The following is a 26,985-nucleotide window of genomic DNA, read 5'->3' as shown; positions in this document are numbered from 1 at the left end:
GTGTCCAAAAATATACAAATTAAAAAAAAATCATTTTATTGTTTCAAGAAATGTCAAAATTCATAGAAATTGAAACTTTAATAATTATTTTTTTAGGAAAAAAACAAACGTTGTTACTTATCAAAGAAACTGAAAGTTGCAATGAATGTGTCAGAAAATGATTTAAGACTAGGGCTTCCAATTTTTCCAGGTTTTGAATTTTTTCGAGAAACGGGAAAAGGTTTATATAAAAAAAATATTTATAATAAATAACTTTCTATTTTTGTTTACATGAAGTTTAATCTCAAATGTGCCAAAAACTTGGCCAAAGATTGCCAATGATTTTGAAAAAAAAAATGATCAAATTTAATGACAGGACATTTTGGCCCACCTTTATGCTATCCGAAATGAAGAAATAAATTTGAAGAAATATTAGTTTTGCTGAAAATTTCCAGAAAAATCCAGAACCAACTAAAGAACCAATCATTTAGAAATTGCTTAGCAAGGGAGCTTCCGTATCTGAAGTCACTCTTATGGCAGAAGTGTATCCAGTAGACACACCTTTCTTCAAATATAAACCTGATTGGTTAAAACTACGATTTGTGAGAGCCATTTTATCATTGTTCCCCGTATCTCATTGATGACTACTCTTCCCTACATTCCATTGAAATTGATCAGAAACGCATTTCTGTATATTTTTTGTTATTTTTAAGTTTATTTGAAATTATTTGTTGAGAAAACTGAGAAACAATTTCTACCTAAACAAAACATTTCAACTTCTTCCACAGATACTACACCCAACCCGGCAAACCTGCCGGCAGCAAGAACGCCAAGGAAGAAGTGGTCGAGTCGATACCTCTGCTGAGCATCGAAAAAAGCAGTAGTGCCAAACCGGGCCCCTCGAAGCTGGGCCTCAACGGTAAGATCGCTCCGACGGCCTGCAAGTCTCCGATCAACAAAACCAACATGGCCACCGGCAAACCAGTCACGACCTCACTCATCACCGCAGTTGGGACTCCGCCCAAGGCACGTGTGCTCTCGGCTGGCTCGTCCGCCGTTGCTTCCACTTCCGGTGGTGCCGGCCTCTCCAAGAGTAAGAGTAGTTTTAGCGACAGCAAAGGCAATAATCACACCAGCAACAATAACGTCAAACAGGACGAAAAATACGACAATAAGAAGAACGAAACGATCGAGCGGAAGAAGAAGGAGGAAAAGCACAAAATCAAGGCGGAAAAGGACGCGAGGAAGGTAAGGAGTGGGAGGAGGGTTGGGCGCTTGATCGGGCGTTGTAGTCTTTGAAACTAAATTTGAGTAAAGTAACCTTTGAACTATTTTCCCAGGAGGAAAAACGCATCGCCAAGGAGGAGGAAAAGCTCGCCAAGATGCTCGCCAAGGAGGAGAAGAAACGCGTCAAGCAGGAAGCCAAGGAATCGCTGCTGGCCAACGAGGGTGGCAGCCGGAAATAGGACCTTCCCCGATGGAGGCACTTTCTGGCGCGAACGTAGACACTGGCGACTCCATCGTAGAAATTACCAAAACTCCATTCAATACGCCAGTGTGCAAATAATTAGACATGGTAAGGTTAAATTATGAGAAAACACAACAAAAACATTCTAAAGTTAATTGATAGAGTAGAATGAGCAAATTACGATTAGAAGAGCTTGTCAGTGTTAGTAATTTGTGCAAAGTTCCTTTTCAAAATTTAAATATTCAAACAAATTACTAATGCTGATGATTGCTTTCAAAATTAAACAAACACGTGGCATTCTAATTAAGAACAACATATCAATCATACCAGCTTCCTTTCGAAAACAAAATGGTGAACTTCCACTGCAAGTGGTTCCAAACTCAAAATATGTATTTATTTTGAAGTACTTCTTCACTAAACTACTATTCAATGTGGCCAATTACCGTGTGTGCACACGGAACAACACAATTACGATTTGGAAAAAAGTCAACTAATATTCCCCCCACAGAACTTCCACTCTGGTTTTTAGATCGATCTTATTTTGTAGAGATGTATTTTTAAATAAAATTAAATAAAAAAAATCTTATTTTAACTTCCAAGCCATGCGTACCGTTCATCCCCCTTCCCACCTAGATACGAGAAGAAGTTTCAAATTATGCTTTCTGTACATAGAAATGTCGATGATTTCTCGCAAATTCTTGAAAAGAATTCTAATCTTAATCGAAACTGTTACAAAATTGAGTTCGTCTAAAACCAAAACAAAAAGTGATCACATCAAAACGCACATCAATCACTTATTCTAAGCATAGGGTTAAGGCATTTGGGTGGTTTTTGATTACTGTGTAATACAATTTTAGTTCAATAATTGTGTTTTAACAATTCAATTATAGCAAAGAATCCTATGATTTCACTCTCATTTTTAAAACTAGCTTAAACCAAGTTAATAAAATCAAAGTGTAAAACTATTGCTTCGTTTTTCAAACTTTTGTTTTTATTTTATTTTTTATTGTCTTTTGTCTTTGCCTTTCAATATAAGTTTTCCAAACTTTAGACTTTCCACATTTTTGTTTTAAATTTTGTTTCTCAAGTTTATGTCCTTCTATTGTTTTTCTACCTTTTGAACTATTCTCAATTCAACGTCGTCGTGCTATCTTGTCGCACCAGCCATTTTGGCGTTCCGAAAAAAAATGCGTTTTAATGTTTGAACTTGAATAAACAAAAACGAAAGCACGCAATGTAAACAATAACAAACATGTTTTAATTGGCTAACCATTATGTGCATTGTTCCGAGGTTTGGTTGCAGTTGGTTGCTGGAGTTCCGAGTTATAATTACAAATGTTTACGGTAGTCTAACTTGTACGAGCGTCAAACGCGTTCTGACCTGAAATCCCTTTGGCCGGTTGTCGCAATTACATTAGTTTTCAGGGAGTGCCAATATTGAAACTTCTTTCATATGAAGAGCGACAACAATGCATGAAGTTTTTTTTCGGATTTCGTTGAATATCTCAGGATTGAAATCGAATTTTGGGGATCTGTGAAGGTCAAAAGGTGTGAGCTGCACAAAATGGCGTTCAATGTGGCCAAAAATGCACGTACGACAAGTTAGCACGACGGCGACGATTTGAAGTTTTGTCTTTCGGCCCTTTGTTACTCGACCTTCTGTCTATTGAACTTCTATAATTCCGAACACTTCTTTTGTTCTATTTGCCCTTCGATTTTTGATTTTTTAAGCCCCTTTCCTTTTGATCTTAAGGTGAAGCCGTTGATCATTTTCGAAGAAAATTGATCATCACTCTAAAATGCTCTGTATCTCATTAAATTTAACGAATTTCTGCACCAAAATGAATCAGGATGTGCCGGTTGTTGCCTTCTTGAAGCCACTGAAAGAATTTTTGGTCTAAATTAAATGTGTTTCAAAATTTATATAATTTTGTAGAGCAATCATTGACGTCCTAGTTGGCAATCATTGACTAATGACGATTTCCATAACTTTGCAAGGAATGGGATAATCGTTACCAAAAGGAATTAGCATGTGTAGGGCAATATTATAAACAACTTGTTGAAGGAATTTTGTCAAAATATTGATAGCGACGCAAAATTTATATCTTTGAACGAAAAAGAATGGCAATGGTGGAAATCTTCGCGTTAATTCTTTCAATCGTTTGTAACTGTAATTTTTGTTTTTCACTCTTTAGTCTTTCAACCTATAGTTTTACGATCTTTAGTTTTCAACCATTTAGCTTTTGGCTTTTGACATATTTAGCAATCCCGAAGAAAACCGGAAATTTAATATATTTGTTTTTTTAAATGACCGCTCTTTTTGGGGTGCATTCCGATGATCAAAGAAAGCATTTGGCATCACTGGTTTGTCCGTAGAAGTCTCTATACAATTTTGGCAGCTGTCCAATTAGTTTTCCAATCAACCTTGATTTTTCAATGATATCTCGGAAACTATTGGTACGATTTTCAATGTTAAAAAACATCAAGCCAAAAATATCAAAACGGCCAAAAAACTTAAATTTTGGCCTTTTGATATGTAAGGCTTGTTTTTGATTATTTTTAATTTATTTCTAGTTAAAACTTTGGATTATTTAATTAAGATTTTATTGTTCTTTAATTAGGTACCGTCATCTGGGGTGAATCGGGACTACAGTCTACATGCTGTCCCAATTCGCCCCATGTATCCCGATTTACCCCAGTTGACGGTACTTCAAACAAAATGTACTGTTTGTCCTTCATTACCTACAACCGGGGATGGAAAAAACAATCTGTTGAAGATTTTTTGTGATTTTTATTGTTAGCACCACTTTAAATCAATTTATTTCGTTTTGTTTGCATACCCATATTGTTCATCTACGAAAAGTGACAAGCCATTTTTCGACGTGTGACGTTACACCTGCAAGTGTAAGTGAAATCGGTACTCTACCAAATAATCCATTGATGATTTTTCTGGCTTCATTATACCGATCTCTCGTGCGGGAGAGAGGAGAGTCATGTTCATTCCCATTTTTTTTTTCTTTTGATGAGCGTCAAAAGATTTTTTTTTGATGAAGATTCTTCCATCGCTGCCTACAACTATACTCAAGACAGCAAATACGCTTTGGATTTTCATTTGATTTTGAAACTTTTGTCTTTTCACATGTTGTTTTTCGTCTCTCGAACTGTTATCATTTGACCTATTGTCTTTAAATCTTTTTGATTATGAACAATTTTGCTTTCTTTCTTTCTCCTGTGAACCATTTGTGTTTCAACTTTCTACGGTTAGATCTTTTGTCTTTTGATCCTTTGTGTAATCAAACTTTTGCATCTACTTATTTGTATTGTTCTTCAACCTTATTTCTTTCACTTATTTATTTGTCATTTATTTAAAAAAAAAACTTTTTACTATTAAGGATTCTGCCTTTTTTTATTAAGCTATTTTCTTTTAACTATTGTCCTTCGATTCGATTATATTTACATTTACATTCTTTCATTTGTAGTTTTATAGAACACAGAATTGATTAATTACATTGAAATTTTTTAAGAGTTAGTTAAAATCAATGTAAATCAATGGTGTTTCAATTGTGTTAGGTTTCTTACAAAAAATATACTTGATACTATACGTATCTTTGAAGAAAAGAAAAAAAAAAGTCTAACATACTTTTTTAAATGTCGTTACACACTATAATTGACCAATTAGTCAATAAATTATAAATTTCGAGTATGGAAGTAATTTGTTAAAACTTTCTTTTTCTTTGTATTTGCATAATTTCGAAACTCCGACTATTTCTATTTATTCAATGTACTTACTCAATTTTGTTAAACTGATTTTCTTTTTTAATTTTTTCACATTATTAATATCATGTATAATTAATTTCAACTATTTCTAAATGCTGTGCTAAATCACTAAACACAAAATATCGATTTCCTTCAACTGTAGTACATAAATCGCGCGTTCAAACTGAATAGATTGTAGAAAAACCACCCTGAAGTAATGCATAAAAATTTGAACGTTGCAACAAATCGAACTCCAATCGATTGCGCCTAGATGCAGGCATCTCGTCAGCAAATAAGGGTACCCACGCGGTGAGGGAAATGTGCGACGAAATTGAAGAAAATGACGAGCTCACTGTGATAAAAAAAAATGAATCCCTTTGAGGAGTAAAAATGTTGAACGTAGTTGTGTGTGTCGTTAAAACTAAAGTCAGCCGCAAATCTGAGCTAAAAGCTCAAATCTGTATCATATTGTAAATTGGAAGCATATGTTATGAAGTTTGTCAGCAATAATCGTAGAGAGCAAAAGTGCTTAAATGTGGAAGAGTAGAATAATAGAGCGTTTCTTAACCAATATCAAAGACTACGTGAACAGAAAATTTCGATACTCAATTGTTAGAGTATCGACAAATTTTGTTCACTAGTTGAATTATGAAAAAAAACATACCTCCATACCAAACAGAGTAGTGCAAAGTGCAGTTTGGAGGAAGTTCCAGCCTCGGGCTTAGGTAAGAGGCGTAGAAAAGCATTCGTAACGTTGTGTCCGAAGAAATAATAAATCACGTCCCAAGTGAGCAATAAACTGTTTATAATCCCGGGGAAAAAAGCCATATAAACTCTTTAAACTCAAACTATTTTCAACCAATAACTAAACAGTGCGAATGTCAAAGTAAGATGCCAAACCAACTATGTGAAATTTCTACCAATTGAAGATAGAGAATCAAGTTAAAGTCATGTTTATCAGTCATTTTCAGGCCGGTTTTCACAACAATTTAAGAAAGCTTTTCAGAGATATATGTTTTATCACTTAACAGTGCACATCAATCAGAGCTTTTCTCAGCCAAATTTTTATTACAGACATTTTGGTATCCTCAAAACTAGGGAAACTATTTTTTTTAATTATTCCTTAAGTAATGTCACAAAGTAATTTTGCAGTACATGATTGGGTTTGTTAGTTTGACAATTTTAAAATAAAAAATCAAGGGTTTTTGCCTTCCTCACCTCAATGAGGAAAGGCTATAAAATCACTCGAAAAATGAACTTCTTTATTCGACCTCGTAGACCCACTTTCACGTATACCTATCGACTCAGAATCAAATTCTGAACAAATGTCTGTGCGTGTGTATGTCTTTAAGTCCGTGCACCGAAAAATATGCAAACGATTATCTCCGGACTGGCTTAGCCGCTTTGGACCGTTTTGGTCTCATTCGACCCGTCTTGGGGTCCCACAAGACCCTAGTTAATATTATGAAGTTTAGCAAAATACTTCAAAAGTTATGCTAAAAAAAGATTTTAGCTAAACTTCTAAAGAATGTTAAAGGGTGGTTTTTGTAAGAAACCCCGTCATGCTACATATTGTTAGAAAGGTAAAAAGACCTTTCCAACGCATCTAAAAGATTGAAGATTTGACAACCTCATCAAAAGTTATGAACACTTAAGTGTTATTTATACACTTTTTTGAGGCCGGATCTCAAACATTTTGATGAGAAAGTTGTCCGGATCAATCATGCGACCCATCGTTGGATAGGTAATCAATAGACCTTTCCAACGAGTACAAAAGATTAAAGATCTGACAACCCTATCAATAGTTATAAGTACTTTAGTGTATTTACTTTATGAATGCGAGGAAGACGCCAACCACCTAAAGGTGGATTAAGTAACGTTTTTCTTTAATAATTTCAAAGATCTACTAATATTTGAAAGTATGGAAAAACTCATCAAAAACTAAGACAAGGATACTTTTTGCTTTAAAATTTGGTTGTGCTTGAAATATTAAATTTAGTTTTTATTTGCTGGGTCTGGAGTTTGTGACAGCATATGCTATAGGTATAAGAAAGTGCGTGCGGGATGTAATATGTAAAAAAAACTCAAAAGAACTGTTTAGTTTTGAACTCACAAAAATTATACAAAATTAATAATTAATTATTTGAAATTATTTTTGGATAAAGACTTTTACTATTTTTTTTACTTTTGACCGGTTGTCTCACAACCCAAAAAAAATCTATTTTCAAAAACACAGCATTTTCAAATTTTTAAACTTTTTAATAAATATCATCATTTGACTTATTTTTCAAAAATTAAAGCTTAATTGAATTCCAATGATACAAAATCTTATGTTTCAAACTATTTAGTATTTTACATCTAAATCATTACTTTTTGTGTCGGTAGTGAAACAGACAAACAGACGGTAATGGTTAAACAATTATATCATAATATGACCAATAATTTCTGTTGTCAATCTAGTTGCAATCAGACGTTGCATTGATTCAACGATCGTTTTGACTAGTGGGAAACTCACCACTAAAAATGTAAACACTGTGATGAATTTAAATTGTTCAAAATTTAGAAGGTAACAGATTTGAAAAAAGGCGTTAAACTTTGGAAAAATAATAATTTCATGATTTCAAAGATATTGAAAAAATTTCAAGTTTTGCTTTTATTTTATGAATTTTAAAAAGTAGCGTCTCAAATCATTTTTGCGTAAGATTGTTCTTGAGCGATAGCGTAACATACACTCACCAACATAATTTCATTTATAAACAAGAGGATGTTACATATTAGATTATGTTGATGGCCTGAACATGACTGTGTCCACCTCATCTGGTCAATTCAAAAGCATACAGAAAACATTAAAGTCCATTACCTCCCTCTCTAGAATAAAAACCTAACCAAGCAAATCGAAAGACAAACAAACAAAAATGGTGCACTAATCCAGAACAGAACAGAACCCTACCTAGCAACAAAACGGTTTTAAACTATTTAAAAAAATACACAAATTTTAAAAACTTACTTACAAATCATCCCGAAACTCGGAACGATAGTTACCATACCAAAAAACGAAATGAAAAAAAGTCATAATTTTGAACATTCCTGCCGTGCCGCAGAACAACCAAATACAGCTCTTTGATAACAAAAAAAACGAACAGAAAATGATCTTCGGGATCGCTTTACGCAAAGTTTTTACATTTGTTTAATCAATTTAGGAGAGACTGGCGACGATGTTAGCAATTGTTGAATGTTTCTTACAAAAAAAAAACATAGACTAGAATTTAAAGAAAGAAAAAAAGCCGAAATAAACACAAAACCAGATAGAAACCACAAGAAAGTGTTAGCAATCCATTCGTATATATCGTGATTAATGCAAATTACTAACTGAGAGTGTTTAGCAATGATAAAATAAACATTTAAAAATAATTACGGCAGCATTTCTTTTCCAGAACTACAAAAAGAAAAACTCAGCAAAAGTCCGAAATGAGAAGTTTATTTAAATAAAAATAAATAAATGGCGCGTATACGTTTCAGGCTGATCGAAGAAATGAAGAAAAATTGCCGGAGGAGACTTGCAGCAAAGTAAAAAAAACAGTGATTACTTTTAAAAACTGGATCGCAGCATGTCATTACGATCCGAGTAGGCTTAAATTTGCGTTCCCGCCGCATGGTGGATGCACTGGTCGATCTTGCTCTGGTACTGAATGGGGACCTGGTTCTTGCAGCCGTAACCTCCCAGCTTGTGGATTGCCGCGTGATCCAAGCAGTCGATGATGCCATCGCCGTTGCAGTCCTGCAAAAAAGTTAAGTTTGTTATTTTTCAGATGGAAAAATTAAAAAAAATATATCAAAAGAGATCTAAAAGTCCTACTCAGCAAATCTACTTAAACGCACAACGCCACAAAATTCTGAGCACACCCTTAACCAAACAACTTCTTTCATCTCCGGACTGCAGAGATCTGCCTCAACAACCGGTGTGTGGCGGTCAAGGCCAGCCAATCACGTTGGGGGTCATGGGTTGGGATAAGGAGTGTTTCGCCGTGAATAATGGACGGTATGATTTGCGTTAAATACACTGTACTCTTTTCGCTCTTACCTGGCCGAACTTCCTCATGTAACCTTGCACCGTGGCAGCCGCACACTGCGGATCGTTGGCGCAGTTGGCGTAAGCTGTAATAAAGAGATAAAAATGGAGTTTAATAAATTGTGGAATGAATTATTAAATTTATTTAAACAACCCATTTTTTCCTCTATGAGTGATTTTTTTTATTTTTTTCCCAAATAAAGTTTGCAAACCTCCAAAACTCTCAAGCAATAAATTTCAAAAAAAAAATACATTTATGAACAACGTTCGAACTATATCCCACACAGAGAAAAAAAAAGGTGAAATTTCATACTAAACATATTTTTCTGACACTGATCTGTCAATATTTCCCGATTTGATATTACCGTGAACCGGGGTGGCTTTGATAGGATTTCAATTTGTTTTTGGAATATTTTCCAACAGGTAATGTTTTTCTCAAGATTATTATTTTTAAAACATGTACTGGGGTAGGCCACACAAAGTCCATGCACTATTTTGGAAAAAAAAAATTTTTAATAGTGTTTAGAAAAATAGTTACGTTTAAAATTCGTAGTTTTAATTCCGGGGTGACTTTGATAGTCATAGTTTTTCTTGTTAAAATCACATTTAAGATGTTCAAACTTTATTTGTACGTTAAATGTATCATCACTAAAGTAGCTGATATAGTTTGTAAGAAAAAAATCAATGTATATTTTAAGTTAACTATGTTTATAAGCTTTTTAGCAAAATACATATAAATTTTAGGTAAAATTGCTAAAAAGTCGAAATTTTGCCAAAAATTTGTTAAAACTAGTTTTGTTTATAAAATTATTGATTTATATTGCATTTTATACTGAATTCGAAGCACGAATCACAAGTTTTCAAATTTTACATGAAATTTGTTCAACTGAAATTGCCTATAAATTTGGAGATTTTTTTTTATTGTGTTTCAAAAACACATATTATTTATTATTTACAAACTTATTTAACCTTCTCCTAGTGGAAAATTGTCCAAAGAATCCGAAAATGCATTTCGTTTTCAGATTAAAAATCATGTTCATTGAGAAAATCATGACCCTTTGAAAAGTTTTAAATAATGACTTCCATCAACATTTTCTTAACTATAGTTAACTAACTTTATAAACTTTTCAAAAATTTATGAAAAGTTCTTCTTGAGGTACTTTGAACACTTCTCTACCACGGTCAGTATGTTTCTGAACCATTCCTTACGTATTTTGATTGTACTCTTCATTTTGCGGAAAAATCGCAAACCTATCAAAGTCACCCCGGCTATCAAAGTCACCCCGTTTTACGGTACATTATTTTGTTACTGAGCAGTTCTGTCAGATTTCGGTCATTCGATTTTTTTGTATTTTTTAATCCGACTGAAACTTTTTTGGTGCCTTTGGTATACCCAAAGAAGCCATTTTGCATCATTAGTTTGTCCATATAATTTACCATACAAATTTGGCAGCTGTTCATACAAAAATGATGTAGGAAAATTCAAAAATCTGTATCTTTTGAAGGAATTTTTGATCAATTTGGTGTCTATGGACCACAATGAAAAAAATGATACACGGTAAAAATAATTTTGGCGATTTTTTATTCAACTTTTTGTCACTATAACTTGATTTACAAAAAACACTATTTTTCATTTTTTTTTTTCATTTTTTTTATATGTTTTAGAGGACATCAAATGCCAACTTTACAGAAATTTCCAGGTTGTGCAAAAAGTCTTTGGCCGAGTTATGAATTTTTTAATCAATACTGATTTTAAAAAAATCGAAATATCGGTCGTAAAAATTTGTCAACTTCATTTTTCGATGTAAAAGCAAATTTGCAATCAAAAAGTACTGTAGTGGATTTTGATAAAGTGCACCGTTTTCAAGTTATAGCCATTTTTAGGTAACTTTTTTCAAAATAGTCGCAGTTTTTCATTTTTCAAAATAAGTGCACATATTGAATATTTGGCCCTTTTGAAATGTTAGTCTTGATTTATTTTTTTTAAAATATTGTTTTCGAAGAGATCGGAAAATTTCACGAATGTTTCATATTTTAACATTGTAAATCGGACCATTAGTTGCCGAGATATCGACGTTAGAAAATGGTGGGTTGTTTGGGTGAGACTTGGAAATCATCAATTTTCATGTTTTTAAACCTTTGCATGGCAATATCTCAGCAACTGAGGGTCGTATCAACAAAGTTCAAAAAAGCAAAATATAGAGAATTTTCCCAGCTTTTCAAAAATATATCATGTGCTCTTATTTTAAAAAAATGAAAAACTGCGACTATTTAAAAAAAACTACCAGAAATGTAGTGTAGTGTTGTATTACATAGAATTTCATAAAATAATGAAAAAAATATTTTACACCCAGGCCTTTTACACGCAGCTGAATTACTCCTTTCCTTTCTGTTTGTTACAGGTTTGTTACACAGTAAAAAAAACGATAGTATAACATTTGTGAAAGTTCACAGATTTTGAAGTAATATTAACTCTGAAAATGTGTAAATTTACATCTTTTTATGTGTGGTTTTGATTTTTATGTGTAAATTTAATTTAAATGTTTGGAAGAATGCAAACACCCACAGTAACCTTTTGTTTATTTTCTTGAGAACTGCTTACGTATGAAGGACTTTAAAAATTGTAAAAAAAAACTTGTTTTGAAAACCATATTCATATTAAAAGTTATAAACCTTACAGAACTAAATCCTGAACAATCTTGTTCCTTTTAAAAGTAAAAAGAAAGTTCATGTTTGAAATAAACGCAAAAATAGACGGAAATTTATTTTAAGAATCTCTGAAAGTATGCTTAACATGTCGTCAAAATTTGTTTAGCAAGCTCCGAGAAAATCAAGCTTGTATTTTGATCAACATTTGCTCAATTTTTTTAAATTGAGTTGGTATGTATTAGGATGTAACAAAAATTACTTTTAGGTGGCCAATCAGGAGCTTGTTCCGATGCGCGTTCTGAGCCCAAATCCCAAATATGAGCTTGATTAGACGTTACAAAAGCTGTCGCTTTGCATTTTATTTTGTTAAGGGGTTACATACATGTAAATCGGCAAAAATGTCAGAGGTGGGTTTGAGCACACACTTAAACTTTTTTTAAAATCTGTTTTCAGGGCATTAAAATATTACTTTTCATCTATTAACAAAACAAATTTGAAGACATTTGGTTGTAGCTTTGCCGAGATATAGCTATTTGAAGTTAGCAGTTTCAAAAAACGGGTGCCACGATATCTCAACATTGCTTCGACCAAATCGGCTCAAAATTTTGGTGAAGACTCGTTAAACCGGTCTCGTGTGCATGACGAAGGCCGATTTTCAAAAAGTTTATTTAAAAAAAAGATAAAAATATTTTTCTGTTTTTCATATAAAAAATCGCCAGTTTTTGATTTTTGTATTTTTTGAAAATTCAAAATTTCAAAATCGGGCTTCGTCATGCACATGGAATATGTCTTGGGAGTCTTCACTCAAAATTTCAGCCAATTTGGTCTGTCCCATCTCGAGATATCGTGGCACCCGTTAAGAGGCAGTATTTGTAGATTCTGCTCGGTTTGTTCTAGAGGTCGTATCGAGGTGCTCCGATTTGGATGAAACTTTCAGGGTTTGTTTGTCTATACATGAGATGAACTCATGCCAAATATGAGCCCTCTACGACAAAGGGAAGTGGGGTAAAACGGGCATTGAAGTTTGAGGTCCAAAAAACATGAAAAATCTTAAAATTGCTCGCATTTCCGTAAAACTTCATCAATTCCAACTCTCTTAGATGCATTCGAATGGTCTTTTGAAGCCCTTCAAAATGTGCTATAGACATCCAGGATTGGTTTTACTTTTTCTCATAGCTTTTACAAATTACTGTTAAAAATGGATTTTTTTAAAACCTTAATAACTTTTCCCAACAGCCTCCAACACCCATACTCCCATAGGTCAAAAGTTAGGGAATTTCATGGACTATAAGCCTACGGTATTAACTTTTTGGCCAATCGCAGTTTTTCTCATAGTTTTACGGTTTTTTTAGAACAAACATTTTACAACGTTAGTTTTTGCCCTGTAGACCGAGAAGACGGCACTTTTTGGTCTCAATTTTGTCATATTCGGAATTCTCGGACAATTTCACGTTAGTTAGAAGTATTGGAGTTGTAATATTTCTTTTAAAAATAATTATTGCGCCTTGCAGCAATTTCTAGAGTTTTGTGTCAATCGTGCTAGGCCTAGATTTTTTCATCACACTGCTTTGCAGGACTGAGAACTGTCAACTTTGCGCACTTTGCACCGCGCTAGAGTGCTGCGGGATAATTTTCATCACAGTTGGCAAACCGAATTTTCATCACACCATCAAAACAAAACAAGTGCAATACATCGACTTCTGACCACAATCTAGTCATCAAGCTGTGGTGGCCGAGGCAGTTAAGTCATTGAGATGGTCTGTTAAAGGTTCTTGGATCGATTCTTGTAGTTGACACCTTTGGGTTTTTTACGGGTTATTTTTTCTAATGAGCACGAGGGCATAATTATATCGGCCATCTTGTAACCGTTGGTCACAGTTCTTGACCTTTACTTTTTAACTTAATTCCTCATCAACAACATTACACCATACACTAGCAGCGAAGGGGTTTGCGTACCGCTGCAATTAAGACAGGCTCGACAGCGCTGCGTCGAGACTGCATCAAAAATGGGTGGGATTGGAAAATGGTGGAGTTTCCCTCTGGAAAAGATTAGGAGAGAGATGTGGAATTTTATCACCGATTCCAAAGATCGGGGTCTTTTGCCATTCAGGCGTCCGTGTGGTTAGTCGAGTGTCCAGTGTCAGTCCCGTTTTCGTAATGGTCACGCTCTGCATTCCGGAAGAGAAAGTGTCCCGGCGGAAGTAAATGATCCGCAGGACCTCCGCAACCCACGGTTTTTGGTCGGTTCAGGCCTGCGAGTGCGCAGTGGTCATTGCCTGCATCGAACAAACTTAACGAATCATCGTTAAGGAAGTTCCCCTCTCGGTTTAACCGGATCAGCCAGGTGCAGGGCTGGCCGATACCGTCACTGAGGAAAGACGCCTAGCCGCGCGGAAGTCCTGCTACGCCCGCTCGACATCCGGCAGCGGAATCCTGCCCGGAGCAGCAACAACTGCCATCAGCCATTTTTTGACTGCCAAGATCCACCGTAGGCCAAGATGCGCAACACCGCTGCATCCCGGCACCGACGACCACGATTTCACAGTCGGAACAATTCGTTGACGGTCCGAAACACTTTCTCTGGGCTGGACGAGCATTCTGAGCTTCCAAAAATAAATAAATAAACAGCCTGCCATAGCAACGGATATCTTCGTCATCACTGTGAAGAAAAATCACTGTGATGAAAAAATACTGTGATGAAAATAATTGCGCAAGACTCTAGTAAAGTGCAAAATGCGCAATAAATAAAACATTTTTGAAAAAAGAAAAAGATCTTATTAACCCTATGACCAATACGTCAAATGCTGTATCAAGTAGGCGAAAACCTGTTTTACCCCCAATCCAACAAATTGTTAAAAAATATTTTAATTCATTCTAAACGGCAATTTTTCCAATCAAATTTACAACTCCAATACTTTTAACTTACGTGAAATTGTCCGAGGATTCCGAATATGACAAAATTGAGACCAAAAAATGCCGCTATGGCGGCCTACAGGGCAAAAACTAACGTTGTAAAATGTTTGTTCTAGAAAAATCGTCAAACTATGAGAAAAACTGCGATTGGCCAAAAAGTTAATACCGTAGGCTTATAGTCCATGAAATTCCCTAACTTTTGACCTATGGGAGTATGGGTGTTGGAGGCTGTTCTGAAAAGTTATTAAGGTTTTAAAAAAATCCATTTTTAACAGTAATTTGCAAAAGCTATGAGAAAAAGTAAAACCAATCCTGGATGTCTATAGCACATTTTGAAGGGCTTCAAAAGACCATTCGAATGCATCTAAGAGAGTTGGAATTGATGAAGTTTTACGGAAATGCGAGCAATTTTAAGATTTTTCATGTTTTTTGGACCTCAAACTTCAATGCCCGTTTTACCCCACTTCCCTTTGTCGTAGAGGGCTCATATTTGGCATGAGTTCATCTCATGTATAGACAAACAAACCCTGAAAGTTTCATCCAAATCGGAGCACCTCGATACGACCTGTTTCACATCGGTGAAAAACTCGCTCTTAATTAACTTGGTGTTCAGAGAAAAACGCTCAGAAAGTTAGACAGTTTGCTTTGCGCATGGCAAAACTCTGAGTTTAAATTGTCTCTAACTCAGTTTAATCATGAAATACCTTCATGAAACTTTCAGGAGTGTTTGAAAATCATCTTTTAAGTTGATTTAATAAATTTTCAGTAATATGAAATTTTGTGATTTTCTACATGTATGTAACCCCTTAAATAGGATTTAAACCGCAATGATATTGTTTTCCCATTTGAAATTTAAGTGCAAAGCGCACTAGCGTGCCCAGATGCTCAAGGAAGGTGCGGCAACAATATGAGCGTTTTGAAAATTTCGTCGGTTATGGACACTCCCTGAGCAATTTTAGAACAAATTTCTGAGGATGTTACCCCATGTTGCCCCACCCTGTGGCAAAGTTACTGTTACGTCCAATCAAGCTCATATTTGGTATTTGGGCTCAGTACACGTATCGGAACAAGCCCCTGATTGCCCACCAAAAAGTCTTTTTTTGCTATACTTTATGTGTTACGTTGCCCCTCATTTCCCTTATTATATCAAACAAATCATTTGAAGCTGAACAATATTGTGGGAACACCTTTCTCTAATCGATTCCCATAAACCGTTATACTACTGACATAGATCCATGTAATATCAATAAAATGCTGCTAACAAGTTTAAATCGTTTGAATATTAAGTACCAATTATCGATCGTAAAAACGTGCAATTCACAACACATCACGAACTGCCGATCAATCGCATGTGATGCTGCTGCTACTCTGCAACCCAATATAGAAAGCCAACTAACAGGATAATAATTGTTTGCTTTTCTGATTTATACTTATTGAACATTACCCACCGCCAGTCAGGCCATCATTTAAGCAAAACTTTGTTACACATTGCTTCTCTACCACGAGAACGTATACCAATTAGCACACCACGCCGGCACAATAAATGTTCAATAAAACACCACTTGTCATCGTGTCCCCTTTTATGGACGAGGCACCGAAGCACCATTCCGGCGACCATAGGATTAAATATTATTTATCGTTATTATTATTATTAGCGGGTTCCACCATCCCATCAATTCCTTACCACTCTGGGAGTCCGGGGAATCGCCCTGCAGGACCGGTTTGCCCGCGTCGGACCAGTACGCCCACGTGATCCGGAACATGCCGCACACCTCGCCGGTACAACGAACCGTCGGGTCACAGTCGCTGGACGCCTCGCAGATGCACCGCAGGCACACCTCCGTCACCGGGTTCTCCTGGACTGCGAGAAAAAGATTGGGAGAAGAAATAAAAAGTTTTTTAAGCTTTTTTTATGAAAAAATCTGATTTCACAAAACAGAGTAAGCAGAGTGGCAAATTTAGTGCGCGATTTTTAATTTGTTTTATTTATTTAAACTTTTGTTAACGACTCGTAATAAGTAAAGAAGCCAAATATTCGAATAGAGTAGTACGGGGCAAAGGTGCGCACCAGCATTTTAAATACTTAGTTTCAACCTAAAACGTTCATATTTGGGTTTTGGACTTGTATTGGGGTCAATTTTATGTATTTACAAAAATAAAGTGAAAAAATTGAAGTTTGTTAAAGTTATTGGGAAATGTCACTTTTGGGCCATTTTGATCTAATATTTGATGTTTACAAAATAAGGTTTACAAAACTTCAGGTTCACGAAATCTTTGAAACCTTTTTAAAAGTGTTTAGCCAATTATCTTGCTAACCCTTAAAGAAATTTTGAAATTCCTCTTCTTCTTATTTTTTACCATCATTTTTCCTAAAAAAAAATTTGCGGGCCAAAAGTACGCACTAAAATTTCCATACACTTTTGTATGAAAAAAATCAAACACATTGGAAAACTTTTATTTCTGGTGGTATTGATTCAAAATCACAAAGAGAATAGTATTTCTGCCAAAATAGACCAAACAATATAACTTATGCGAAAGTAGGAAGGTTTTTAACCCTAAAAATGAAACTTTTATAGGTACACTAAAACCCCCGTTTACGCACAGGCGTTACGCTTTTTGTTTGGTTGATTTCTCGAAAACAGTGTAATGTTTTTACATTCTTTTGACAGCAATTTGTAGATCTTCACAAGACGTATAAATCGCTTTAAAAAGTTTGCAAAAATATTGCGTCGTTCCAGAGAAATCGACGAAATACAAAGCGTAACGCCTGAGCGTAAACCGGGGTTTTAGTGTACTACTTAGTTTAAAATAGTAACTATACCATAAAATTATCTTCATTTGGGATATAAAACAACCCCCAATTGAAAACATGATGAAAAGTTAACTTTTACACAAAAATTAACTGAAAAATCACTTTGCCCCGCACAGTGCGCACCTTTGCTCCACATACGGATTACTTGAATGATTAAATGTTATTTTTAAATGTTGTTGTTTATTTTATAAAAGTGACTTTAATCAAAAATTGGTCAAATATATTTTTAAAGTTAATGTCACTCGACTATGGCCTAAATCTAGAGGATGGGGGGGCGAAAATAAAAAAAAATTAAAATACTGCTATTTTTTCAATATTTCACAACAAAAGGGGTTTTGAAAAGCAAAACACACCGGAACATTTGACTTAAAATCATTTTATTCATTTTTATCTAAGTAAAACTAGTGTAGTAATGCTTAAAATGATTGCATTTTAAATTGTTTTCTGTTGATTTTACGGTTATTCTCATTTAAATTTAGAAGCGTATGATTTTTTGCTTGTCATTGTCACAAGTCATTTTTGAAAGGGGTCTTATGGGACTTAAATTGCGAACAGAAAGTACTGAAAAAGTGCACCATTGATTGTTTTCCGCCATTCTCAGGATTAATTAAAAAAAAACTTTTTCCTAGTTTTCAAAATAGTGTTCATCTATTTAGAGCAATTCCATGCCAAATAGGGAATCGGTTGTACCGGACCCTCTCCGATTTCATTTTTTGTGCATATGGAGACAAGTTCACTCGATAATGATATTTGAGAAGGGCGTAAGTGTTTGAAATATTTTTGTAATTCGAAATTTAAATATTTCTGAACGTTTAAATTCGTATCAAAAAGTGGTCAAAGACAAACTTGTAGGAAATTTGACGAGCTTTCCGGTAAAAATATCTACATATAGATACATAGAAATTGTCAAAAACCATCAAAAAAACCTATTTTTTTCAACATTTTTATTTTTAAAGCCGCTGTAACTTCACAAGGATTGGACTTAGGACAAAGGTCAATATGGAAACTTTTATGTGAAATTGTCTGGAGAATCGACTCGCGTATTCGGTTTTTGAATATTTTGACGTTCAGAGCACTTTTCAAAAAAACAGTTTCAGTAAATGATTTATTGTATTTTTTTTAGGTAAATTGCTCCATCCTGCATTTTTCGTGAGTCTTTTTGTAACAGCTTAGGCTATTTTCACAAAAATTTTGAACGACAAAAAAATCGTGGGCTCACCTTCAAATTTGACTTTTTAACTTAAAAATCCAAAAAATCTCATAAAAGTTGCGTGTTTTTTTTCTTCCAGTGTATTTTTCCGGAAAGCCCGTCAAATTTCCTACAAGTTTGTCTTTGACCACTTTTTGATACGATGCAACGGCTTTGACGTACCGTCAGTGGGGGTGACATTGGGTCTGGGGGGTGAGATTGGGTCAAAGTGATTTTTTACGGATTTTACCATTTCTCATGTTATTCTCAATGAAACTGAATTCTGTTAAAAGGGTTGTGTAGGGGACATCTTAACCCTCTAACGCCCAGAGCTGTTTGCTTATCGTATAAATAGTAAATGGCTTAATTTTGGTACAATAATGCAGGATTAGTGCGCTGACCACGGGGACGCGTTGTCTTGTTTTTGCATGCTCATTTTCATTTCTTTTGTGTCGCTGTTTGTGTGCTTGGGTGCGTGGTTATTATATATAGGTGAAGGGATTTTATTAAATGATAATTATATTGCATTATTAAATTTATTTGATTATATAACCACACTATACTTTACACTTAACACATTTTACAAAACACATATGAAACTGTAAACAGGAGCGTTTGGTACGGTATGTCCACGCTTCCTCCCTGTAGATTCTGTGAAATGTGATCCGTTCTCAGAATCCTCTCTGTGGTAAACACAACGTAGTAGGGCTGGCCGCTTTAATTTTTGCAATACATTTTCGGGTGTTCTCGGATGTACTGTAATTATTAATAATGACAAGAAAAGTGCTTGGGGCGTAATCTAATCACAAGACTTTCCAGCATGCTTTCATCGGACTGGCTGCGTTTGTGTTAGTTTAGATTAGATTAGATTAGATAATTTTGGTACAATAATGCAGGAAAGACTTTACTTTGGCCCACAAACATCGAATTGGGGCAAAAAAGTAGAATTTGAAGTGGTGCACCAGAGCACCACCAGGAAGATGAGCAACTTTTTTTTAAACCACAAAATCTCGTTTTCTTCAAATCTATTGGTTCATTTGTTTGAAAACGCTTCGAAATGTGTTAAAAACTACTTATTCTTTGCTGTAAGACCATATTTCTGAAGTATTAACTACAAATTCTAAAATCTCTGCATTTTCTGTTTTCTTTGATTGGCTAATTCAAAACCCACAAACAACCATTTTCATGAAAAATGAGGAAAATAATAAAACTATCCGTCTAATAACAATGTTTTGTCTTGCTTATGAATAGTCAAAACGATTATAAACTTTTGTTTTGATAAAAATAAGCTTTTTCTGTAATTTAGAAAAAACTGCTCCTGAATATTTAGTTGCTCATATGTCTAGGTGGTGCTCTGGTGCACCAAATGAATAAGGTTGAAAAACACTTAAAATCGGTCCAAACTCACAATTTTATTCACAGGGGTTCTTGTCCAAGGTTCAAATGATAGCAAAACAGTTTTTGTTTCATAAAATTTTGTGTTTGGTTATTTTTACGGGCTTTCGAAAACAGGTCTTATTTATTTCCCTAAAATTGACCCGTTTTTGTTTACATTTCACACTGTAACTTTGCTTGTGCTTGACCAAATTTGATGAAGTTTGGGGAGATGTTAGTATACATTCTACATGAACACCTGCAACTTAAAGCACCATGAAAAGTTGTGTCAATTCCGAGATATTTGAGTTCAAAGTTTTGGTGATCTGGAGTAACCATGGGCGGGAGAGGGTTAAGATGACTTCGCTGAAAAAAATCTCGTTCCTAGAACAAATCCTGTTATTTTGGCAGCTGTCTAAAGTTGAGGTACGTTTTTGGCCAAAAATGACCTTCGAAAAATCATTTTTCTAATATTTTTGTTGGAATTGTTCTAAAACTACCCAAATGTTTGAAAATCTCCACTTCAAACATTGTAGCATGTCAATACGATTCCCTCTAACAAGAAACACTGTTGGATGACTTGTTTTTATCAAATAGTTGTATTTGAGCATCATTTTAGTATCATTTGACGCAATGTCACCCCCTCTAAGGGGTGAGATTGGGCCAATTTTCAAACTATTAGCATTTAAGGTAGTATTCATCAAAACCCACCATATTTTGGAAACAAATCTACATTGAAAGATTTTCGATGTTATTTAAATTGTTTTTTTTTACTAAGAAATTACGAGAAATGTATCGTTTTTTGACCGATAGTCACCCCCACTGACGGTACAGAAATATTTAAATTTCGAATTACAAAAATATTTAAAACACTTACGCCCTTCTCAATTGTCATTATCGAGTGAACTTGTCTCCATATACACAAAAACGGTTTAGATAATCCTAGGATAACATGTCTACAAAGTGTCATTCAAATCGGAGAGGGTCGAGAAAAAAGTACCTAAAAAAAATCCTGTTTTGGGCTGGAATTGTTCTTTACCACAAATATTTTCGGATATAGCTAAGGTTAAAATATTGATAAACGGAAGGTCGTGGTTTGAAACCCACATGGCTTGGCACCACCTTTCCTCGTACTTTTCACATGTTTCGAGGACCGGCTGTGCTCTGTATATTTGCATCTGCGGAGTGCGCTGGGCCCAACCGCAAAATGTGCTTGGAGGGACAAAAAAAAAACTGCTTAGCAAGAGTCCCGGGCTTTTGGGATTTCACTGGGAACACACCCTAAGTAGCGTAATAAAAAAGTGCACTTCAGTTCTAGCGACACATATGGAAAGTACAACAGCACAGAGGAAAGGAAAAATGTTACGGCGTGTGGACAGATCAACACACTTGCTCAACAATAGCGCGTGTGCTTTGTTCCCCAAATGCCCAAGAACAGCAAATTGGCAGCCTCTGCAGATCTAAAAATAGATCAGCAGGTCGACAATAGATCAAATAAATGGTCGCATTGGACTTATGGCAATCAAACAAAAAAAAAAGGTTAAAATATGAATTCTATGAGTAAAAAATGCGAAAAAGTGAATTTAATATTTACCTAATCAAATAAATAAAAAAAGAAAAAACATCAAAAAATACATTAAACTAAAGTCTAGGCAATTCCATGTTTTTGTTCAAGCCTTTCAAAAATTCATTTGGTGGATGTTTAGCTTATTTTAGGATCGTAAATCTGTTTATTAAAAGGGTGTACCCCATTTGGCATAATGGACATTTGGCATAACGGGTTTTCATGAAGGACGGTTGGCATAATGGACGTTTGGCTTAATTGGTCCAATACATCAGGGACGTTTGGCATAATGGACATTTGGCATAATGGACGTTTGGCATAACTCGTTCAAAAACTATCAAGGACGTTTGGCATAATGGACATTTGGCATAATGGACGTTTGGCATAACTCGTTCAAAAACCATCTAGGACGTTTGGTATAGTGGACGTTGGGCATAATTATTACTAGATTTTATTTTTGTTTTATTTTATAAGTACTTCTCATTTTCACGAATGAAAATGTATTGTTTATTTGCCTTTTTTTATACAACTTTCAGAGATTACTATTAGTTTTTTGGAAAAACTAGGTATCTCTTTATTTTTTTCCCAATAGCAAATTGTTTCCTTTTTGAATAATTCACAATAATTTTTTTAATGAAATTTTGATATTTTTATTGAAAATTAAGTTTAAAGAAGAAATATCTCTTGTTAGCTTTACATTTTCCCCTTTCAATATAATTAGCAATAATATTTTTTGAATAAAATTTTCCCTTTTATATGAAATTCAACTTAATGATGAAAAAACCTCTTCAAATTTTCGACAATTGAGCTGTTATAATGCAATTTTCCCTTCTTTTGATCATAATTTAACTTGAAGAAGGAAAAATCTCTAAATAAATCCACATTTTTCCCTTTTTTCGAATTCAATCTAAAGAACACCCAGAACTGGGCAGCACTCGTCCGACACGAGAGTAGCGGTAAGATTTACAGATACAGAGAACACAGTTCTAGATGACCGAGAGAATTATGCCCTCGAGTCCATTTCAAGAAAAAGTTCATCCTTCAAAACAAAAAGTGTTGTCTACGGGAATTGAACCAAGGACCTTTAATAGAATAACTCAATAACTAAACTGCCTTGGCCACAACAGCTTGGTGACACAAGAGTAGTCAGATGTCGATGTATGACCCATGTTGAAGATTTACTGTTTTAATTAATTCATGAAATTAATTGTTTTGCAGATTCAGATTTTACTTTTCATTAAATATTTTGCAATTTAGTTGTTTTATGAAATTTTCCCATATTTCATATACAACTTAAGAAGGGAAATTCTCTTATAGATGTTCTCTTTAAACATTTCTATCATTTTTGCACATTTTTTCTCTGTTGCTTTATTTTTTGCAATAAAGTTGTGTATGCAATTTTCCCTTCTTGTATTTATTTAAAACTAATCTTAAAGAAGAGAAAATTGTTTAAAAAATTAATTGCTAATTAAATTGATTTTTTGAATAGAGGTTGGTGAAAAACATAAAAATAATGCGATTGTCAAACATTTGAAGAGTGGCAAAATGTGAATCTTTAAAGAGACTTTTCCTTCTATAAGTTTAATTTTATATAAAAGAAGGGAAAATTTCATAAACAAAGGCAATTGTCAAGTATTCAAAACGTATTTTTTATGAGATTTTCCCTTCTAAAAGTTGAATTTAAAATAAAAGAAGGGAAAATTTCATAACAACTTCTTGTCAAATATTTAAAGAATGAAAAATGAACATCCCTTATTAAGGTTGAATATTAAAGAAGACAATAATTGCAAAATATTAAAAAAAAAAAACAAAAACTGCACATCTTTTGAGAGATTTTACCTTCTTTTAGTTTTAAAATTAAAGAAGAGAAAATTGCTTTAAAAATATTAATTGCATTTCTTTAAAGAAGAGCAAATGTACATACATTCTTCAGGTTGAATTCAAAAAAGGAGGGAAAAGGGAAAATAGTGTAAAATCTTTATTGCAAAATATTTAAAGACTGGCAAACATCTCTATGTTAGTTGAATTTAAAATAAAAGAAAGAAAAAAATATTACAAAAAATTTGCTGCTATTTCAAAAGGAAAAAAATCTTAGTTTTATAAAGACACTTTCTAAAAAATAATTTTAAATAATTTTATGAAAAAATGCATTATAAAACTTTTAAAGTAAAACTATCTGTTTAGAAAATAGGAAAAAAGCTATAAGTTATTAATCTTTACAAAAAATTTATACTAATTCAACAAAACAAAAAAAGCTAGCAATAATTATACCAAACGTCCATTATGCCAAATGTCCATTATGCCAAATGTCCATTATGCCAAATGTCCATTATGCCAAACGTCCTTGATAATTTTTGAACGAGTTATGCCAAACGCCCATTATGCCAAATGTCCATTATGCCAAACGTCCCTGATGTCTTGGACCAATTATGCCAAACGTCCATTATGCCAAACGTCCTTCTTGAAAACCCGTTATGCCAATTGTCCATTATGCCAAATGGGGTACACCCTTATTAAAATAAGTATAGTTCCAGTAAGCTCAATAATATTTGAATCTTTCCACAAACATACTTAAAGCTTAGAGGTTATTATAAATAACTTCAGATAAAATAACCTAGCTAGCTTTTAATGCAAATCAATGGAATGAATAAAAAAAACTACATTTTCTTTTAAATGAATTTTCAATCATTCAAATGAATTTTCAATCGTGCTTGCCATTTCATTTTTTTAAACAAGAGTGTGTCCCTTTCACACCTTATGTAAACTGTCATTTGAGTGAAAGGGATACACTATTGTTTACAAAAGTTATGTGCCCTAATGAAATGTTAGGCTCCAAATGTACAATTCTATAAAGTTTTTTATAACAATTTGAATGCACAAATCACAAAAAGGGATGGAATAAAACAAGTTAAGATTCATCAACTTATTGTTATTTGCTTTGTCCAGTTAACGAGACTTGACAGAGCCATTTTATTGCACTCCTTCTTATTGATCCATCAATCCTCTCGTTGACAATCAATCAGCTTCGATTTGCATGAGATGCCCACTTCAGTCAGCGATAAATAATCGAGAACGGTGGTGATAATCCTGTTTTCTTATTGCTTTTCGAGAGCTTTTGAATCGTGCTGGTTTACTTCTGAAGAAGCAAAAAACAACACACAAATATGTCGGGACAAACAATAATCCTCACTAGAATTTTAATCCTCGTGGAACGTGTCCGTTATGTTAATATTTTTAAATTGAGGAGAACAGGAAACGGGTCAAACCGGGTTGGCATGACCGTTATAACTCGACTTTTGATAAATCATTATCATTTTGCCAACATTAGGGACCATCCATAAACCACGTGGACACTTTTTTGGAAATCTCCGACCCCCCACCCCCCTTCGTGGACAATTGTCTATACAAAAAAAAATCTTTTTTGTATGGAGCGTGGACAATCGGCTTACACCCCCCCCCCCCCCTCCCAGGGTGTCCACGTGGTTTCTGGATGGTCCCTTATTAAACTTTTTGTATTTTTATTTTATTTTCAGCCAAATATTTTTATGTTCACGTTCAGTAGTCAGCAGTTTTCAAGCACTTAGGAGCTTAGAATTTGAAAATCTCGACCGGCATCAGGCTGTAGAAGGTTGAGAATAATCAAACAAACGACTGAATTAAGCGATGATATTTACTCAGGTAATTTCCTTTCTTTCTCAGCAACGTATATGTAAATCACACGATTCGTGACAGAGATAAACCTCAATGAATGAACCGCAAATGATGAATGAAATATTATATCACCAACCCTTCACGTGTTCAGCCAGGGAATGTATTATATTTAATTAGCTCTGGCTTTCTGATATTTATTCCCTTAGGGAGACACACCTTTCAAAAGCTCTCTACTGTTTTAAGCTTCATCTATTATTGCTGGAAACCTGAAACAAGTTCCCATACCTTCTAATAGTATCGTCTAACTCATCGTCATACTAAAATCTGTTGATCATCATGCCTTCGCAAGAAGCCGGAACTAAAAATCTCCAGCTGCTTTGAACCGTTAAGTATTCGCCGTGGGCAACAAACCAATCCAACGAAACTTGTAGAACAACATTGCGTCCTTTCACCCCACCTTGGCCTTCACTTTGGGGATCTTTTTTCCTTCTACTTAAACCCACGATCATCCAAGCATGCCATGCAGCTGGAAATCCCCAAATTCGAAAAATCAGTGCAGCACAACGGTTGCTACGATCGATCGATCGGTACACTTACCAATATGGGACACATCGGCGTTCACCGCGATAAGAACGACCAAAATGCCGGCAAAACAAACGAGCCACTTCATGGTGTTCTAATCTGTTTTTTCTTCGTTTTTTTCACACCTCACTGGGATTCGAACTCGAGCACTGTTTGGTGATCCGCAACCGTTCTGTCTGACGTGATCTTCGCGACTGACTCGGGGACGATCGCTGGCGTAAGCAGGAAACCTGTCTCTGTACGTTCGGGCACGGTTCTAGGCGCGAGTGTGATTCATAATAAATATATATACACAATAAATAAGTTACTGATGCGCGGGGCAGCTATGACGTCATCGACAGCGGTATAGGATGTTCGTAAATGTCTTGGTTGATTGGAGGTTCTTCCAGGTCGAAAACAGGAGATCCCTGTACCAATCAACTGCTCGGTTTTAGTCAAACACATCTCGGATACAGACTTCAGTATTTTAATTCTACCCAGTTCCCACTAGCAACAACATTTATGAAATGTCCTTGATAAGCTTTGTTGTCATATTACATATTGTCAGGTGAACAAAAACCCATACAACTTGTAACGGCTCTGCTAATAATTCGTCAGCGTCAGCTTTCAATAATCGGGAGCATGCCTTGGGAACTGTTGCTTCTGCTTCACTGTATTCCAAAATAGTCCTTTGCTTTGTCAGTTCCTTTTCCTGTCTCTGAGTATTCCGATACATCTATTGTCTTTTGCCAGATCACTTCGGGAAATGATCCGGCATCAAATTTGTATTCTTATATTGCCGTTTGCTGAGTATTCAGTCGATGGCGGAAGTCAGAGTGTGGAAGATTTTCAGGTTTTCACAATATCACAGATATCGTTGACGAAGAGTATAAACATCAGCGGTCCCAGATGGTGCTGCCTTAAGGGACTCCAGATGGAATTGGGAATTTCCTGGGATTTAACGCTCCCGAGACGGACGAAGCCGAATCTACCAAATAGT

The 26,985-nt window shown here is 34.8% G+C and overlaps 2 protein-coding genes across 2 annotated transcripts in view; one reads left to right on the top strand and one right to left on the bottom strand.

The window, feature by feature from the left end:
- The window catches only part of LOC120415278 (myotubularin-related protein DDB_G0290005), a 144,067-nt gene extending 141,647 nt beyond the window's left edge, over positions 1–2,420 (top strand). Inside the window, exons 5-6 of the mRNA XM_039576749.2 lie at positions 751–1,227; positions 1,320–2,420. Coding sequence (XP_039432683.1) covers positions 751–1,227; positions 1,320–1,445 — 603 coding nt within the window. The 3' untranslated portion in view covers positions 1,446–2,420. The remainder of the gene's footprint in view (positions 1–750; positions 1,228–1,319) is intronic.
- A 6,245-nt stretch (positions 2,421–8,665) lies between these two features.
- Positions 8,666–26,178, bottom strand: LOC120415320 (lysozyme-like). Its single transcript, XM_039576803.2, has 4 exons — positions 26,022–26,178; positions 16,519–16,695; positions 9,285–9,358; positions 8,666–8,981 (listed from the first exon to the last, which is right to left on the bottom strand). The coding sequence occupies exons 1-4, from the start codon at positions 26,092–26,094 to the stop codon at positions 8,835–8,837; spliced, it is 471 nt and encodes a 156-aa protein (XP_039432737.1). The 5' UTR covers positions 26,095–26,178; the 3' UTR covers positions 8,666–8,834.
- Positions 26,179–26,985: the final 807 nt, after the last annotated feature.

The sequence above is a fragment of the Culex pipiens genome, chromosome 2 (assembly GCF_016801865.2).
Source record: "Culex pipiens pallens isolate TS chromosome 2, TS_CPP_V2, whole genome shotgun sequence".
Taxonomy (NCBI): domain Eukaryota; kingdom Metazoa; phylum Arthropoda; class Insecta; order Diptera; family Culicidae; genus Culex; species Culex pipiens.
Note: the sequence above shows the minus strand (reverse complement) of the source record. Positions and strands in the feature narration are given on the sequence as shown.